We start from the raw sequence: 20,099 nt of genomic DNA, 5'->3' as shown, positions 1-20,099 counted from the left end.
GCGTCGCGAAAGAACGGATAAACCGTGCCCGCCACCGGAACCTGAACCCGACCGTGGGGGCAAGAACTGGAGCAGAGACACGCTGCCTCGGCTCGCACGAATTTATTCCGTTGATTGCGAAGAGTTTCGGTGTCGTGTATTCACGCGTTTTTGCAAAACGTGTTGTATATTGGGACGGACCGAAATGTACTTCGAAGAGAATGGGGAACGCGAACCACGAATTTTCATTCGCCACATTTGTCTCAACGCTATTTCAAAATTCTTTTCTAATATCTAATGTATAATTAAAAAAGCAAGATTGAAAATAAATCATTTGTACGTTAGCTCGGAAAAGAGAAAAAAAGATAAAATAATTTAGGGTACAAAAATGCATAGTCCGTTCTCCGTAATTATGAGTGAAATTACTTCCCCAGGTCTGAACATGACGACCATGAGCATTAATGGATTTTCCGTCAGTTAATGTGTCACCTGTTCCCGTGTAAGTAATTATTCTCTTCTTTGTGCGATGTGGCCACGCGGTAAGTACTATTATTATCGCGAATTGACCCGTCGCACGAAATATTTTGTCGGGACGTTATCAAGAACGATCGAACTCTTTGACAACTAGACAATACCACTGTCACGTTAGGAATGAATGACGGAAAAGCACGGCACATACTCGCCAACGTTAATGATAGTTCACTGCATTGGTGCACGACACGCGAGTCGGTTCACCTATAATACAGCTAGCATTCGTGAAACGGACTATCGGTACTCAAGATCAATAAATATATTAGTACGTTCCAAATAAATTGTAAAACTGAACGTGAAAATTAATTTTGACAACTCTGCCGACAATAATTTTGAAAAAGAAGATGACGTTTACGAGTCTGTTGGTAAGGCCCAAGATTACCGTTTGACCAGCTGCTAGAGACAGTCCGCGTGTCCCTATTAGCGTATGATTGTAGGCCATTAGAGGGTGAAAGAGCGCGAATTTGGGGTCCGATCTGGTCGGTAATGATAGAGTCTCGCGAGGCTGGCATGCCATAAATTCGCTGGTCAGTGGTCATTGGCTCGTTTCGGATATGTAGGGACTACGGATCACCGAACATTGCCAAAGATTCGAACGTTATTATTATTATCAATATTGATATCTCGCAGCATCATCGATATGGAATCAGCGCGCGTATTAATATTAACCTGGCTATTAACGCAAATAAACTATCTGCTCTCTTCGCGTGTATCTGCTAAAGGTACATATAATTTAGTGATTACACAGTAACTAAATTGATCCAGTCAAAGCCGGTGTTTGAAGTTACTATTTAATTATCGTTCAGGATAACTGCTACTTGCAGCTCGCATTAAGGAAGAAGGAATCGAATGCGACAACAGATTTTATGCGTATAATGGTAAAAGTATTTCCTAAATATTTCCTAGGGACAGATAAAGAAGACTTTCACGAAGCGTGGAACAACGACGAAGAGGGCACGATAAATCCGTTTAAATGGCACGCGTTTATCAGTATATACGACACTTTCAACCCCCCCCTCGTTGTCATTCGACCGAGTTACGATAGCCCCCCGGTTTTATTCTAAGAAAAAGAAATCACCATCCATTTCTCCTTATCCTGCGTAACATTGCGTTCCTCCCAATAACTCTTTTCCTTCTCGGTAAATTCCTTTGACTAGTGACTGACCTATCTTCCGCGGGTTCCTCTGATAAGAACGCTGCGCTCTCTTTATCGCTGACCGCAATATTGATTATCTGTTCTTCTCCCGCAAGATTTATGACGAGGAACGAAATCGAACACAGATATTATCTAACACGAGGTTTTCAGTCTACGCGACGTAAAACAAGAGAATAACACAGAGTTCGTAATTCACCAACAGGTTCGATTAAACGTTTAATTCTCGGTATCGCGCGGAAAGCAATTAATCGGCTCTGATAATAAATAACTTGGTTTACGAGACTCTACTCTATATAGATTGATGAGTTTGTTAATTCCTCTTTCTTTTTACGCGGCTAATTTCCACTTCTATTAACGCGGATGACGTTTGAAGAATCGATTAAAACGTTATTAATCTCCGGAAAAGTTAAGAGCTTCCGGTGACACGGCGTCGCGTCGCCGCAAGGAAGCGAACGACGCCGTGAGTCACGGACGGTGCGGGCAGGAACGATTTTTATCGTCCGCGTGACGGTACGCGTTAATTACGATGACGAGCGATAAGGCGCAGGCAACCGTTTCTCGCCTATCGTTTCTACCTAGTGCCTCTCTAAAGAAAAAGGAGGAAAAAAGTAGACGCCACGATGCTTTCTATGCGAAAAAGAAGAGAAAGATAGGCCAGGCGCCTAGATAAGATTCGATTTCGCGAGCTTATCTTATCGGTTTCCTCGATCGAAACCTATTTCTAGAACACGTTTCGAGCATGTCATTCGATAGAATCGAACGGGGATCAATAACTGCGATCAAAACAACGTCTACATAATACAGGCTTCGATTTCATGCATTATAGAAAATAAAAATGGATATAATATCCGAGCATAAGGGAAATGCATGTTATTATTTTTAAAAGAATCCTGAAACGATGCTAATTGCAAATATAAAATGTTTTACTTTGTACAATAATCCGTAGTGCAATCACAATCAAAATGACTCAGGAGATTAAGATTAGTTAAAGGTAACAACTACGTGCAGATGCTTCGTGAAGATGAAAGCTTTTTTTAAGTGGCGATAGGTATTGCACAAAGTAGAACACGTTCCGACTAAACGAAGGATGAAAAATATAATCCTGTTATCTCGAGCACAGGCGTGACAATAGTTAACGATAACAGTTATCGGCGCCAGGAGAATGTTCGCGCATTTTTCACTGCTAAATCAATTGTGTAACGCATCTATCTCGCAGGGAAACCGAGATTAACAGCGGGGACCTTTGCCCCGAGGCAGATGGAAAGATGAGAACCATCCAGGGATATATTTTTCGTCGAAAAATCAGAGCTTCGAGTAGGTGGACGTGTGCGTGCGTAGCGAACGACTCCAGAAATCGGAGGGAACGGTACGACGCGACGACAGACGCGTCAAGGGAATCTCGAGGGTTGGCTCCCTTCTGCCGTTTGAGGGGTGACACGGGTACGAAGGTTCCAACGATTCGACGCATATTTTGACAGACACCATAGACGCGTGCCAGCAACTGGGATCGTATGTCGGCCCGGGGTCTGAAACGGGTCTCGACCCTTCGAGTTATTATATGAGCGTAGCTCGAGACTACTTTACGGCGATCGGCTTATTTACCAAAGGATCATTCCCCAGGATATTTAACGGGACGTGTAATTAACCGAGTAAAAGGGAAAGTAATTAGCAATATGTGAATAGAATTGTTCATAATGTATATGTAATAAATTAATTTAGATTATCCACTGTTCAATCGACTGTTAAAAAGCTATCAAGAACTCTAATCCTGATTAGGAAGAGATATTAGAAAAGTAATTAGTAGAATGACATACAGAAGTTTTCATGATGTCCGTGTAATAAATTAATATATGCAATATTAATTTGAATTGTCTACTGCTTTTTCAGTTTTCGGAAACTTATTAAAAACCGTATCAATCAACAGATTATACAAAGTATTATGATATTCAGCTCCCATCCAAATAGGATTCTCTTCGGTTATCGCAACCTTATTGCGAGTACGAAATTCGATATTTTACAGAGAATACGAGGAATGACACATTGATGAGGCAATGTCCGCCAATTTGTAGCGCTCGAGAATGGTATTCAAGGGGTAGCAGAGTTCGTAGTACAGTCGGGTCGTTCGTCGGTCGCATGCCTGGCAATCTTGATCGACGTAACGACTTCATCGGCATGGTGCATACTCGGTGACTGTTAAAATAAAGATAACGGATTGAGATAAAGTCCGGTATCTGAACCGGGGGGTCGCATTCTATCCGTCGCGCTGCGCTAGTAGGAAAACGAAATTCGTTCGGTCGCATTTATTAAGATACATTTATTCCCCCGGAGCGGAGAGCTGAATTACGAACCTACCGAACAAGTTTTATCGCTAATAGTCCGCGCGCGCGGTTAACCGGGTCCAGAGATATCTGAGATGAAAATCTTGTTAGAGGAACTCGAACGGAGAAGGCAGACGTCCGGAGGATATCCACAGGATAACGACTCGCGTCGAGCCACGTGTGGGTGGGCACGGGGGGATGGGAACACGGTGTGTGTACGTGAGTACGAGCGAAACGGCTCGAACGATGGAAGCGGAGGTGGTGCACGCCGGAGAGAGACGCCGGCACCGAGAGAGAGAGAAAGGGCGAGGGAAAGAGAGAGTGGGCGGCTACATAAAGACAGGAGCTGGCGCGTGCCAGGTGCTTCGTTGCACACAATGCATCTCTGTTAGGCACCGGGGGGACTTCGGCCAGCCGGAAGTCGAAATACAAGCGTGTACACGGTACACAGGCAGCTCTTATTAAAGAGGAAGAAAGGAGCGCGTCTGTAGAATGCGAGATCTCGGTTCGTGCCCAACTGGAAAATGCGAATGCACGTTAATACGATCTAACGACTGATGCGAGCACGTGCCGTTCGACATGCTCCTACACTCTTGAACCGACGTCCGAATTAATTAAACTAAGCGGCTTGATACTAATTAGTCGGAGTTTTTCTACGCATTAACTGATGCAGGAAAGGATATTAGGAAAAGAAGTATCAAAAGTTAATTGAAAGTGGCATCAAGTTTGATTAAAAGGCAAATCCATGTGAATTGGAAATAACATAGGTTCGTATAAACGCTAAACGGTCGGCTCACGGAATCGAGCGGAAACCTCGTAACGCAACGAATCGGTAGTGAGCAAATTAACTGCAAAATTGAGTTGTTCAGGCGATCCATTAAATAGGTTTTCTTTTACAACAGCTTCGCATAAATCACTGGCCCGTTTTTGAACGTTCGGCCGGGTGGAGCAGAGATGCGCCACCCCCAAAAGGTGTTAGCAGACGAGAAAGACGTCAGGTCGGAACGAAAGGAAAAGAGTCGCGTGCCGGTAGACCTTTGAATAGCGCTTCCAACCCCTCGTACGTACGCGCCCTCCTACGCCACTCTCGCCCCGCACCTCGTTGGTGGAAGGCCAATCCATAAATATCCTAATGGGCTTAAACTGTCGCTTTTACCCTCGACTAACGGGGGTCAGCTTGACTGAATGAACCACCTATTGCGTCTCTATCTTTCTCCCGATCTGCCTTCGTCGCGTCTGCGGCCCACCCTGCTCTTTCGGCAAATTTCCTGCACCCCGAAAACCCAACATGAAAAACCGTATTTACCGGGCTCTTTCAACTCCATCGTGCACCTTGAAATCGCGCACCCATTCATACGGTATTTTCGGCAAAGAGTGGAAAACGAGAGAGCACCCTCTAAAAAACTGCACGAGCATGCTTCTTGGAAAAATACTTGCTACGTGTTTAACGTTTACTTTCGTTCCGTTCAAGTTGCCTGCTCCGAAATGTCTTCGATTAAATGTTTTAAGAAACTTTCTACAAGAGAAGGAAAATATTCACTTAGGTATACATCTTCATTTAATAAATTCAAATAGGATACTACAAGTTTTAAGGATGTATTGGCTATACAGTCAATCCCAAAAGTTTATGTACCTTAGAAAAANCTGATTTCTTTTTAGAAAATGCATTTCTAAAGTGCATAAACTTTTGGGATTGACTGTAGAGCCAGTACATCCTTAATGCGATTGATTCTTTTGTTTCGTTTCGTGGTTCAGACGGCAATTCTTTGACATTTTTAGCGATGCCTCGCAACTCCATCGCGTTCTTACTATCTTGTCGCCGAATGTTCGCGCATCTTTCGCTTGAAAATCCGCTGTTCTTTATTCTTTCGTTCGTTTCACCAACGATACCGGTACGATACTCATGCGACGAACTTCTTGCGTTACGTCGCCGTCTTGGTATCTCGTTCCAGGACATTTTTTCTACGAGTTTTTCCGGAAAAAAAGACGCGGTTTCCCGACCCATTGTTCCGCGCGTGGCTCATTTACGTAGTTGCATTTATGCAGCGCAACTTTATCCGTACGAACTTGCCCGGGCGAATCGAGTGCAAGCTCGTTGAATTTGATTAAAAAAGGAGAAGCGAGAAAAGAAAAGGGAACCAAGTAGACGCGATAACAAATGTAAGACACTTATTCGTCGCGTAATTCCGAAAAATTGTTAGTCAGAGAATTGTTCGCAATTAATCATACCGTCCGGATAGATATCGCGATCCAACCGCTCGAATCGAGAGCGATTGTTCATTTCGACGAATACATTCCTACCTCTAAGTACACCGACAAAACCTTCCCCACAACCCACACCCATCGCTTTAGAACTTGGGGACAGCACCGAGCTGTCTGGTGTAAAATTAGCCCAAAGTCCTCGATGCAACTGATGTATCCTATCCAATCGCTAGATGACCCGTAAGTTGCCTACGCCGTGGTCGATAGGCGACGGATACTTCGGCGAAGTTGAAACGTGGTTCGTCCAACACATATTCATTTTTCTCTTCACACAGGGTGGGTTTTACTCTTCGTCCTTTCTCCATTTAGCTGTAGCACTCTACCTCGCGGTCACACTATCCAGTGGAATCCTCCGTTGGCAGAATGGACGCCGACTCAGTCCCGGTTCTCTTTTTTCATAAACTCGTACCTCTAAGTAAATCTAATTAAGAAGCTTCGATTAAAAGTTTTTGGGGTCGTTGCTGTCCTACAATTTCATCTTTCCAGGCCGAACCGTCCCGGTTCGAAATAATCATTCCCCTGGTTGAATAAGCTCTCCCCACGTTAAAATCCATAGGAGGCTCTCCTATATCCGGGAGAGGGTGCGCTGAGCCGGGAATAATTTAACGTGGCCCCGACGAATGGCCATTGATTTACGAAGCATCAAACTTCCAGGAAAGTTAGCCGCGTATCGAGACCGTCCTCTCTCCTCTCTCTCGTCCCGTCCGGTTTGTTCTTAGGCTGCTGTTAGCGGATTCGATTTAACTTCTCCTGTGGGCGAACGACATGGTGCTCGACTGGCAACGAGCTCGCCGGCCGAACCAACGCACACAGATCAACCGAATAGGAGAGAGGGAGATGACCAGTAAGAGCAATTTGCCAATATCGAAAGTGTTTGTCGGTAATCTGTTGCCGAGCTGTTCTTGCTTGTTACTAGAGGCTTGCTTCTTCCTTTACTGTTTCCCTGCTTGCTTGTCCCTAATCAATCGCGCTTGTTACTCTTAATGACTTATCGTTTAAACACAAAGGGCCTAGCTGGATAAGAGGGTCAAATGTGCCCTTGAGCCGAATGAAGCGCCGTTTGCGCCATTCGATAGCATATCAAAAAAGAAACATTCACTCCAATTTTTAGCCCTATATCTCTACCAGGGGGGGAGTAATCGGGAAAATTCGAAAAATCAGTTTTTTGAGGTTTTTCCTTATTTAACGCCTTGCGAAAAATCTGAAAAAATTCTGACATGTCCGCAGTGTAGTTGATTTCGCAGATCAATGATGTTTTTTAATCCATTGAGTCGCTCTTATTAAAGAGAATTTGATAATTATCGGAATTAAATAAAAAATACATACACGGCAGTCAGAGTGCATTCTGCTAATGGCTCACTATAATTGTTTAATAATCTTCGAAGTAGCAGAAATATCCAAAAGTATTTTCACACCATAAATAATGGAAAACTCGTCTGCTAAAAACAAAAACCGAATAGCGTTCCGATAGTCAATTGCGCATCATTAGTTATTAAATCGATTAGGATAATTGCATTGGCGAAATCATTTCGAATTCAATTGCTTTCCCGGGTGACTAAAAACAGTCCGGTTTTATCTCGCGTTCGCCGCGCGAGAATGAATTCAGAAGGGTTATTTGTCGATCCCGGCACCAGTTTGTCGAGCGGACCGCGTGGCACATTCTCGATCACCGAGGCGAACGATCTCGAGTTCACGATCTTGATTTCTCACGGTGACCAATTGATTCTCGCTCGACGCGAAGCTTTATCTCGCGCGTTGGATCACAACACTCCCCTACGGGAACCGGTCGTGGTTTACATTTAGTGAAATTGCTCCGATATTTAAGAACCAATTCTCTTCTCGCACTACCTACTCGCTTTTTATTATCTACATTTATTTTCTTATAGGAAAATCTTTTATGCGTATATTTTAACATAAAAATATACAAAAGTGCATAAAGGATCAATCACTAATAAGACGTAAGTGCATCGTGACATTTAGAACATTAAGGGAAATAGAAATTTTTAAATTGATCCTATCAAAATGTTACTTTGCATATAAAATCCCAGTCTACTTACAACGTATATATAGACATAAGCGTATATACATATAGGTATAGATAGGCCCCGTGCTTGGAATTTGTCATCTTGTCTCTGATACGTCTCGAACTGAAATGCACGAGCAGCCAATTTAGTAACAAATATTTTTCTGTTTCCCATTTGTCATTCTGACTTGGAAAACATTATGAATGCATACGCGACACCGTGTTATTTTCATTTCAACTATGAATAGAAGTCTCGCGTCGTACTCGCGTGAACTTAGAACCAAAACAAAGTCTAGAATACCTAGCCACCTGCATACGCGGATGACGACGCCCTGTACTTATGGAACACGTATCCCCGTCTTTGAACTTGCGTTTTAAATCGTTTTTAAGCTACATCGATTTCCCTGACATCGGTTCATCAAAATCATCCCTCCCGCGAGTGCTTTCAATTTACTTTGCAACGTTTCCATTAAACAAATTCCTCATTTCCTAAACCTTTGACGATTCAATAACGTCTGATCAAAGCTTTCAAATACCTTTAGTTTCTTTTAATAAGAAATAAATGGATATTAAAAAAACTGCGAATTCAACATTTGCATATAGCAAATAAAATTCCTACGATATGAATTTGAAAAATTTCTTATTCAGTGCATCAAACCAGCACTCTAAATGGTAATGAACGGAGTGACATTCTGACGGAGTAACGAAGAATTAAAATTAGGAGAGGTAAATCAAGTTAGCAGTGTAGGTACTCGGAGAGTGTCACGAAACTGGTAAAACAAAACACAAAGCTTTCGGGATCAAACGATGGACAGTGTAATGTTATATCGGGTAGAGTGTCTCATTCCGCATTTTCCTCCCACTTCTTGTACCCGACGATCGATCGTTTTGCCGATCGTTAAACGAGTGCCGTGCGTTCCAACGATCCAAAGCCCTTTCCCGGACATCGTAACTGCATGTCGACATCAAATACATTTTAAACCCCATTCCATCCGTGCGCCGGAACACTTTGGTAATCATCGTATAACTATATCCCAAAACTCAAAGAATCGATTTGCAACATCGTTCATTGTTGTTTTGTTAAAACAAAAAGTACAACGTACTATCGTTGGAAGAATATACATACAATTTCATAAATCAAAATTTAGCATGACGTTTGAATTAAAATAATTTTTAATTTGAAACATTTGTCGAATTGAATGAATGAACATTTGAATGAACCGGGATGTAGAAAAGCTGAAGCGATGTGGACAGGGAAAATTCGTTTAAGGACGCACGAAATTTATTCGAGGCGGAAATAAAACGTTGCCAGGAGAGGGGCGTGGGAGGAATCGTTCGGATTTTGTCGCTGGGCTGGATAATGAAGGACCATCGTGTCACCGATACATTATACTGACGAACGCGTCGTAAATATTCCGCAACAGAATGAAACGAGCCGATTAATCAGCCGCATTCGAACTGGGGGTGGCGGTTATTTAACGGGTTCGATATGCGAAATGCATCGTCGATCGTCGGACCAATTCTATTTATTATTTAAGCGCTCGAAAACGATGCGTCGAACGATACTACACTCCATACGGACAAAATCCGCTGTGGCAGGTATCGAAATTACGATTGAAAGAATACTCGTGGTATACACGCGAACGACCGGCAGTGTATAATCCGGCGAGTGAAACGAGATGAAAACGTTAATTACGACGCGGCACGCTTAAGCGTCGCTGTTTAGCACGGGATTAATCTGTCAGGGGACGGAGTGTGAAAAACTACCCGCTTTCAAGATGCCGACTCTTGCGGCGGGGTCGTTTGATTGGCAGCTCTTGAGGACTGTTCCACTTCTCTCTGGCTTTTTAAAAATCACTCCGAGAGACTACTGACCGGGTTCGTGTGTATGTATATCCGACGAGGAAGCGATGAGAAGAAGGAGGGTGGGAACACGGGCGCAGGAAACGAAAGGAAGACTTTATTTTCGGTGGCCCGATGACGCTGATCGGCGCGAGTGTGGAAAGGAAGAGGAGGAACGACGCGTCGAACGTCACGGCGGCGTCCGGGGCGAAAGAGCCTCGGAAAGGGGCAGAGCTGGAGGGGAACGGGACAGGAAGAAAGCGAAATGTCCTCGAGACTCGAATAATGGCTCCGACTCGACCCAGGTTCTGCGATTCGTAACAGTTTCGGACCGTTTTATAGGAGCAACCTCTGATTGCGCTCTTCGCGCAACGTCCGCTCTGTTGATTTTAATAAGTGCTAAGTCACTGTGGCCCGAACCGTTTCGAGACCAGATAAACATCGTACCCGTGATATCAATTCACGTTCTAATTGCGAATGAATAATCATGAAGAAGTATTATCTAACAAGAAACGATGCATTCACCGAAAACGCACTTACACACATCCGAAACGTAAACGGAGTTCTATCTTCATTGAAAACATTGTTCTAAATAGAATGTAATTCGCGACGCAGTTTACATCAGAATCGCCTGAGGCGTCGTTTAACTAGAATTTCTGGATAAGTGCGTCGACGTACCATTCATAATAATTAAACGACAATACGAGACGATAATGCTTTCGCCCCAATACACAAGGAGAATTGTGCGCCTCGTAGCGATATCGAGACTACGGCGTAAATAAAAACAAAGGATCAGGAAGAAACGAGATAAAAAAAAAATAAAAGATTACGATGTTACTAACGAGAGAATCTGATGTGCATTTCATGGCTGAGAACGAGATTTTCTCGGGACATAAATAAGCATGAAAAAAGAGAGGACGAGGGGAAGGGGGAAAGGATAAAAAGTAACAGCGTCGTCCACTAGATTGTACTTATAAATGTCTGAACGAAGGACGATCTAATGCAGAGCGGCGAGGAACCGAGCGAGACGGAGAAAGGCGCTTATTGTGCGCTGAACCATGTCGCCTTAGCGCACCGAGCAAAGTGAAACCTCCGCAAAAAGCGAAAACAAAAAATGAACGTGACGAGGGTCAGTAGAACCTCCGTGTACGTCAACACTGCGTGAAAATACGACGTAAAACGAAGAATGGAATTCGTAACGCGAGGTGCGCCTGCAACAAGCGGCATAGAGACGTTCCGAATCATTGAAAACTTGTGTACCGTTAACATGTACGTATATCATGACTGCCATCTTCAATTTTGGTATCACTATACAGCCATTAACGCATTGTGCAACAAAAAGTTACGTGACGGACAAGCACCATCATTTCTATCGACACAGTTTTCCGTTTCATTCGATTCGAAACAAAAACAGTTGTTTACGCGAATGTATGTTAATAGTGGACAACTGAGACCTGAGTGCACTCACTTCTGCTTAAGGAACACGGCGATCAACTGGCATGGCTTTCTTGTATGTAAATAAATGAATACATATTCGTAGTTTATACATGAGAACAATGAAACGTACATGCCTTTTCGCTTAGAATTACGCGATAATTTGATGATTTTCGAAGATAAACACGTACGAGACGTGTCATACCTAACCAATTTGGCGGTCGCGCAACAAAGAGAACGTATTTATGTTTCAGTACTTACTGGATAGGAGAGCTGTGGAAAAAGGTGGCAGAGGTGGAGCGAGGCAGACGGAGAAGGGCGAAACGTCGTCGCGAAGCGTAGAAGGAAGGAGAGAAGAAGCAGAAGGATCACGCGTGCGGTTCCTCGGTTGTTAGGTCGTCGTTACACAGGTTCTTAAAGGTCCCATGGTCTGGCCGTGTCTATGTCTGACTGTGTGCAGAGTTGCGGAGGTCTCGTTCTCGGTGCGCGCGCAGAGCCTCGACCGGCGTCCACCAGAAGTCGCTGGCGCTGTGGCCGGCCTCGGGCTGCGCGAGCGGGCCGTTCAGTCTAATTTGAACCGTCGCGCGCGCCCGACGCGGGGCCACCGACAATCCCTTCTCCGCCTCGACGTGACACGAGGCTCCTCGTGCATGCCGCGTGCAACACACGCGCCGATCCCCCGCACGATATTTAACCGCACGCGTGCCCGACGTATCCGAGGCACAAGCGGAAACCTCGTGGTTCGTTCGCGCATCGGTAAGAAACCAAGTTCACGATCGTCTCCTCGCGAGAGTGACGACGTTCACACGTTTCATCCGTTCGGTTCCCGGTCTGCCGGGAATTCTCGTCGCAGCAAAAGTCGCGCAACGAGAAGCCTTGTTTGAACGACCGGGTGTTTCGTGTGCGCGATCATCGCCGTTTTCGTTAGTAGTGCCGCGAAACGTCGTCGAGTTTGGACGGCGACGGGGTGGAGGAGGTGACGGAGAGGGAGGAGCAGGAGGAGGAAGAGAATCGTGTGGTAAAACTGAGCAGTGAAGTGCGTCGCGCCGAGGGCTAGACTTCGACGGCCGACACTACCAACCGCGGGAGAGCCTCGTGAGTATATTTAAATAGTGTGTCTCTCTGGCTGGTCAGAGGAAGCCGACAGTTTCTTGGTCTTCTTCGTCCTCGTCGTCGCCGTCGTCTTCGTCGTTGTGATCTTCTTCTTCTTCTCCCTTCTGCTTCTTGTTCGTCTTGTTCCACCGCTCCTTCCTCTAATATCGTGTGCCATCATCCTCGGCTTTTCCTCGTTCGGAGTGCAACGTGATACGACGGGAGGACAGAGAGGCCACGGCACCGGGGGTGGCACGCGAAATTCTCTATCGACTGTCGGCGATTTATTTCGAGATACGGATATTGGTGCCGCCGATTCGACGCCGGTGCAGTGTTTCAAGACGCCTACCGCTGACGATTCCGAATGGGAAGTTTCGTCGTCAAGGAAGGTTTGAAATCTAATAAAGAACCCTAGAGTAAATACATTATTTTGAATACGCGAGTATATATTTAACGCGAGACATCTACGATAAGAGAAAGGCGGAAACGGTACCCGATCGTGAATCGAGGAATCGCTCGCAGGATGCGATTCTCGAGCAATCGACAGGATGATTGGGACTTTTGAACCTTACGTCTCGATGCCGTTTAGAGCGAGCGCGATCGCGACAACCGGCGGTCGTGATCGTTTGCGATAATCGTGAATTTCGACGCAGTACGATTCCGTACCGCGGTACTCCCGTCGCGTCCGTCGAGACATCAAGGATGAAGAGGACGGTACTGCGCTGGATGAAGAGCAGACAGCCGAGAATCTGTCCGATGGAAGTCCCGAAGTTTCGCTGCTGCCGGTGGTACAACACCTCGTGAAAAACGTTTTCCTTTCAACGACGGAGATCGAGCGTGGGTCCACAGAGAAGAGATCGCCGCATTTCGAGACGAATGAGGCTTCGTTTAAAATTCATCGTCTGAGAGAGCGCGAGACAGGGGGAGAGGATACTTCGTAGAGGAGTGGATAGACCGTTTCGTCGCAGGACTTTGAGGCGAATTCGGTCGCGAGATAAGAAGAGTGCGAGAAGAGTGGTGTGCTGCGTCGCGTTCGGGGTGACCGAGGTGTCGACCTCACCCCCGATCAAACCAGCAACCAGGTCGGATGATGTGGGCGTCTCTGTTTTTGGCCGGGATCTTAAGCGGCTGGTGGGGCGCACTGGCGCTCGCTGCGGCACCCCCCGCCAATCGGAACTCCCTCGAGGAGACGTCAACGAGGACCACCAGCGACCATCCGCCATCGATGAGCATCGCCGCCACCGTTGAAAAGTCCCTCGATTACCGTTTGCCAACTTGGAACTTCGTTACGCGAAATATCGATAGACGAGCTCTAGACCAGCAGCAACCGGCTCACGATCCGTCTACGAGAGATTACAAATTACCAACCGACGACGTTCGACCAACGCCGGGGCTTGAGCAACGACCGTCTGAACGGCAGCAATCCCAAGGGGGAAGATCGAATTCGCAACTTTTCGGATTCGAGAATGAGAAGACTCTGGCCGAGACCGATTTGTCGGCCGACCTCTATTCCGTTCGAGATGCCTTGCAGGGATACACGGAAGACGTGGACGACTCGATACGCGACGCATTTATCTCCTCGTCGAGACGAGTGGAGGATCGTCCGGAGGCGACAAATATTAATCCAAAGACGGAGGAGTCTGGACTGATCCGCTTGCCTCGTCACTCGTCAACGCAAACGCCGTTTCTCTATCCGTCCGGCAGCGAGTCGTCGGTGGAGAGGCCGCGGGTGATCCGATCGACCAAGCAACGACCAAAGAACCGCACGAAAGCGGACTCGCCTAGAGAGCAACGACGGCGATGTCGTAATAAGGGCTGTCGCGGCCAAAACTGGTGCCCGGACGTGGACGTCGGCAACAGGGCGTTTATGGCCCCAACGGTGTTCGAGGGTAAAGCGAGGAGCATGTCCTCGGTGAGGAAGCCGGGCTCAAACTACGCGGTGACGTTCGAGGTGAAGCAAGTATACAAGAGCCAGCCCGGTTTCCAGCCACTGCAGAAGAACGACAGCGTTCGGTTGCACTTTCGCGACAAATCGGCACCCGGGAAGTCGACGGTCTGCAGCTACGACAACGACGGGAAGCAGCAACAGCAGCAGCGCGATAATCAGAGTGGTGTGGTGCGAGCCAATATTAAGAGGGGTAAAGTGTATCTAGTGTTTGTGAATCGCGTGGGACCCAGGAACTTCACGATCCTCGGTGAGCCGGTGATACGAAGCAAGAAGAACGAACAGGCGGTGCAGGCTGTCGTTCGACCGGATTACGGTGAGTACGATTTCCATCTCTGGTCCATTAATCTAAGAGCATCTCACTCCCGACGAAGAAAATTGCTATTGAGAACGATCGGGAGTTATTGCAGCTACGTTCATTTCGATTCACAAGCCCGTCTCGTCGTGCATATCGCTCGTCGTCGAGTCTACTGCTATGTACGTACATACCATATTACCATGTATCTCGGCACCCGCGTGCTCGGTTCGCTTTTATTTCGACATGTCGCGTCGCGCGTCGGGACCGGTAGTCGCGTGTAACAATGCTATCGAAAGCTCGTTACATTTCTCCCTGAATTCTTTTAAAAAGATCTTTCACCGATACGCTATCTCGTTTCCGATATTTTTCTACACTTTTTATTTTGTTTACTGCCCTGCGTGGACGTTGTGACGGTTCTCCGATACGGTCGGATTATGTACGACGGTAAAAGTGGTGTTTGTACCGTGAGTTAGAAACCTAATCCGGAGCGCAGTAATAACCGTGGAACGTCTTTCAGCTTCGGCAAAATCATTACGGACAGTTAAAACCGTGAACGATAAATTGTAACCCGTGCATTGACGCTATTACTTATCGTATCCAAGACTCGTTTCTGGTTGTTCGAGAACGCCCACGTATACGCGGTATAGAGGGAAGAAGAGGTGCTTTCTTCGAGGCGCGTAATCGAGACGCGAACACGCGTATATTTAAAGCGCCACGTAAGTTGGATCGGCTTCAAGTCGGGGCGTGCGTGCGGCTCGAAACTCGCGCGAGCGAACACGAGAGTCACCGAGTAGAAGTCGGCTGCTCGCTTTTCTTATTCGATTCCCATCTCGGCGGGGCTTTTCCACCGGACCTCGGCCAGAAACGCGCGCGTAACGAGCGCGGCAACTTTTTGAAAGTGGTCCAATTTGCCGCCGGTTCAATGCGCTTTTCCCACTCGTAGATGATTCCCGGCCAAATACTCTCAGCGTTCGATGACTGCGGCGACCTTCCGCGCGGCTTGATTTATCGCGCTTAAGTCGTGCGCCACTCGGTCTCGAGATATCGAAAGTAGCTCGTCACGGAACATCTGTGAAACTTTTGACGAGCTGACGCTCTCGGTTAGGTCTCGTCGCGCACATGTGGCCTCCCTTCCGACCGGTAAACGGCGTGCCGTGCCGCGCCGTGTTGTCGAACCCATCGATCCCTCGCATGCCCCCCGACACCGACATTTATCACCGACACTTATTTATTCGAATTAGTCATGCCAGAAAATTACATATTTTATACTACATGTACAGTCATTGTGAGACGGGTTATCGATACCGTTGGTGATCTCATAGATAACGGCGCTTGCCAGAATTAGCAATATTCTTCTGTTATGAAATGGCCAATATTTATGTGCGTAGCGTTTGATGGAAATGAATCAGCTACACGAAACTGATAACGTAACGGGCACGGAAATAAATTAGGAGAGAAACTGTTTAACTCTTTCGTTGGATCTCATAAAAAACATTTGAATACAAATTCATGTGAATTTTCAGATACGTTCGCGTTCCATAACTATAAAAACAATTGTTATATTCGTGACAAAGTACCATATGCATTCGAGCGGTGCATATACGTGTACTTTTTTTATTTATTTGACTCGCAACGTGCACATTTTTGCTTTTGTTTGTTGAGGGTGTTTACCGGATTTTAATAATAACAATGATAAAATTGGCCATTCGTTCCACGTTTGTTCGACTGTTTCGTTCTGTCCATAAACGATATGATTTGCAAATGCGCATAGAGAATTTTTTCCACTACGAAGGGGAGGGAAAAAGCGGAGAAACTTCTTTGATACTTCTTCTTCGAAGTAACTCGACTGGGAGCTTCGTTAGCATCGTTTTCGTCGTTCACTTTCCTCGTCTCGTTTACGAGTTCGGAACTGTTGCGCTCGTTTGCCTAGCAGCCACCCCCATCTCCGCCCAGCCTCTTTCGTGCGTATTACACGTCCACGTTGACGCGTATCGAAAGTTTTCGCGACTTATCCCATTATCAACCCTTGGAGTATCTCGTCTCGCGAAAAGCAGCCCCTGGATCCTCAACCGTGCACTCAACGCCGAGAGACTTCGCACCTCTACCTCTGGCTTAAACCGATTTATCATGTACGGCTGAACGTTGAGAGGTAAATTGGATTCCCCTCCGAGCTTCGAGCCACCTCTGATAATCACGTCGAATCTTTGTCGAAAAATTCGCTACACTTATTCCACGTTACTCGATTTTATACATACGTATTTCTATATACGTATACTTACACTTTATTTACTTGCGGGATCATTTTTCTTGTGTAGATTAATGTTCTTTATAAAGATATTATAGAACATTGAAAATCTGGAAACAGGAATTTGTGTTCTTAAACCGGGACAGTGTTAATCGTTTGGTTTCCTGGAAATGAAAAGCGTAAGATCTCCATTAGAAGGGTTGGGCGTGAAAAGAGGCGCAAAAGCTTGGCGAACGCGTCTGGTGTCCGACGACGCGACGGTTCGTTGATCCGCGATCCGCAAAAGCGGGTCCGCCGGCCCTTCTTCCAGTTGCCGGTGACTAAGCCAGACGGGGGGAGCCGGGACGTCAATTATAAGGCCTTAATCGGAAACCCGTCCTTACTTCTGTTGGCTTACTCGGCCATGCCACCCGAGTGAGACAGCAGGCCGAAGAAAAACGGAATATCAAGAGCATAGCTCGTCTACAATCTATCCTCGTCTTCAACCCTTCGACTACTATTTAGGTCCATAATTCTTAGTTTTGAGAAAAATTCCACGAGTGGGCGGTGCTCGATAATTTGTGAGGCATTTACCTTGAAAATTGAGAGCCATTAATAAACTCGCGAATTTCGTGAACGAACGTACGCGCTTGTAATCGAAACTGCGAAATAAACGAGGTGCTCCAAAATTCTTTTTAACGGCGATTGATTTTGAATGACCGCTTCAGCGATTAATGAACTTTCGAAGCACAATCTCGAAAGCGATCAAACGGCACTCACAGCCGTATCTATGACTCGTTTAATCGCACGTATTATCGATATCTTGATACGTTAATTACATCGACGCGACGAGTCGCAATTCTCTAAATCTAATTTTTCATTGAAATTATGACTTATTGCATGATCTAGCGGAATCTTCCGATTAAGATGGTCGTCGATGTTGACTTTTGATGAACAGTGAGCAGATAGAAGTGTCCAAAAACTTCTGAACGGAGGTGTACATAGCGGGCGGATTAAGAGCTCGCGTTCGCAGAAATTTCTACGAAGCTATTCTTAGATCGGTGTACAGTTGCACGGTGCACGCAGCGATTGCGCATTATGGTATAACTACGAGAGTTCGGCGTGTACTCCGGTTTGCTGGTGCACGCGATATCGCATTATCGCGTAGGCCGACTAGAATCTTCGGGCACGTTGTCGGCACGATGACAGCTCCTAAAAGGGACGCGCACTTAACGTTCACGGCTGCCGAGTTATTTCGGCGTTCGCCTCGAGTACCGAAGTCGTGTGCAATGGAAGCACATGCGGGTGCTCGTTAATCGTCTCGATACTTGCACTTTCTCGGTAGAAGACCGGACGTGTTCTTTTCTTGGCAAAACCAAGTGAACTCGGTACTTTCATGGATGCTCGAATTCTTCGATCCTCACGACTCTATCTCGTTTCGTACAACAACCTTCCCTTAGGGAGATTGCCATACAAGTTAATCGATGATTTTGTTATCGGGTGTATGTAGGGCGCAACGGTGCTACGTTGCAACGGTGCTTCGAGCAGATAGTTAAAGGACTGGCTGCTTCCATGGTAACGTCTTGCCGTAACACTTTCGGTCGACCCGTCGTTAAAAATTGTCTCGTATCTCTTCGGTTGCGCGTGTCTCTAAGCGTGGCAACGACATCGCAGACGTTTTCGTTTAGAACGTCCGCCGGGACAGCTCGATGTCCATTTTTGCCTATACCGAGCGGACAGGTCGTCTGTGAAACTGATAGGACTGTCATTTATACGTCTACTTCAAAAATCGTATATTGGTCAATGCCTCTTCCATCTATCACGTGGTCTACGCATTTATCTCCGTCGGGACAAATTAGAACGTGTAATTAATGAAATAGCTTCGGCTCTCTCGTCCAGTCTGGGGAACAATTTCGAGCGCCCGTTTCTCTGGTGTTCGATGTCTCGCAAGGAGCCGATCGATGAAGCATAATTGGCGACTTAGCGGAAACACAGCGCTCGGTGCACCGGTCGATGAGATTGATCGTCGAAACGAAGAAGGGGAGTAAGGCACAAGGGCATCGGGAGGAGCACCGGCGATGAGAAGCGACGGGACAGAGAGAAAGAGTGAGAAGCGATGTAAAAGAGGAAGAAACGAAGGAACAGGGGCCCCTGGCGAGGGACGCGAAGGAGGGAAGCGGGCACGTACGTACGCATCCAGAGCACGTACGGCCCTGTGCCCATACTTAGAGGGACCCGCAGGTACGCTCTATATACCGTGGGCTCACGCACAGGATCAGACCGTCGCACACGCACGTGTACCACCAGGTAAGGTGGGGTGCCTGCACGAAGTGGGGGACCACACGTGTGGTGTGTGTACACACCGTAGCCGGGGCGAGCAGGTAGACTGCTGGGCGGCCGCCGATCCAGCCTCGAGCACGAGGTCTCCGAGGTGATCCGCCGTCGCCGCTGGAGAACCGGTGCTCTCGATCCTGGTGCGCTTCACCTGACTCGGCTCGCATCGAAATTAGTATACCCTGGCTACCCGGAATGCGATTCTACTCCGCTTGGCTCTGCACCTCTGACGAACTTGATCGAGGACGAACAATTCCGTCTTGCGATGCGATGGAATGTAAATCGAAATTCGACACTTCTTTTTTCACATCGTTCTTCAGAACATGTATTCCAAACTCCGAATGTGTCTAAAGACAGTGAGAGTTCGAACCGGTGAACGTTGTTAATAATCCAGCTTAATAATCGTTTCCGTAACAAGATATGATACACGTAACTCGAAATAGGATTTGAATAGCGGTCCCGGCACGTTAATACGTCCAGGTTTAACGTAATAATTTGATCGGCACGATAAATGGCCGCAGGTAGACACCCTGTCGATTCGAACTGGAGCGCAGGAATAAATTGCGGCATGTTGCTCGCTATGTCGACGATCGAGTAGACTGCTGGGCGACTGCCGATCTCTAACGAGTGCCCGGTCACTCGACCGTGATTATTTTTAGCG

At 46.6% G+C, this 20,099-nt stretch overlaps 1 protein-coding gene and 2 long non-coding RNA genes across 6 annotated transcripts in view; 2 read left to right on the top strand and 1 right to left on the bottom strand.

Annotated features, from left to right (window-relative positions):
* LOC108627213 (uncharacterized) overlaps window positions 1–12,026 on the bottom strand; it is a 49,829-nt gene extending 37,803 nt beyond the window's left edge. The window contains exon 1 of the long non-coding RNA XR_001916712.2: window positions 11,807–12,026. This is a non-coding gene — a long non-coding RNA (uncharacterized LOC108627213). The remainder of the gene's footprint in view (window positions 1–11,806) is intronic.
* Window positions 11,323–11,856, top strand: LOC113464631 (uncharacterized). Its single transcript, XR_003389480.1, has 3 exons — window positions 11,323–11,380; window positions 11,552–11,621; window positions 11,800–11,856. It is a non-coding gene; the product is annotated as an uncharacterized LOC113464631 (long non-coding RNA).
* Window positions 12,027–12,128: 102 nt separating the features above from the next.
* The window catches only part of vn (membrane-bound neuregulin protein vein), a 198,100-nt gene continuing 190,129 nt past the window's right edge, over window positions 12,129–20,099 (top strand). For all 4 annotated transcript variants that reach the window (XM_026815404.1, XM_026815403.1, XM_026815402.1 and 1 more), the window contains exon 1: window positions 12,129–14,898. In XM_026815404.1, coding sequence (XP_026671205.1) covers window positions 13,725–14,898 — 1,174 coding nt within the window. In that variant the 5' untranslated portion in view covers window positions 12,129–13,724. The remainder of the gene's footprint in view (window positions 14,899–20,099) is intronic.

This window comes from Ceratina calcarata, unplaced genomic scaffold (genome assembly GCF_001652005.2).
Source record: "Ceratina calcarata isolate Rehan_Ccalc_2016 unplaced genomic scaffold, ASM165200v1 scaffold449.2, whole genome shotgun sequence".
Classification (NCBI taxonomy): Eukaryota; Metazoa; Arthropoda; class Insecta; order Hymenoptera; family Apidae; genus Ceratina; species Ceratina calcarata.
This window is presented reverse-complemented; position numbering and strand designations above follow the sequence as displayed.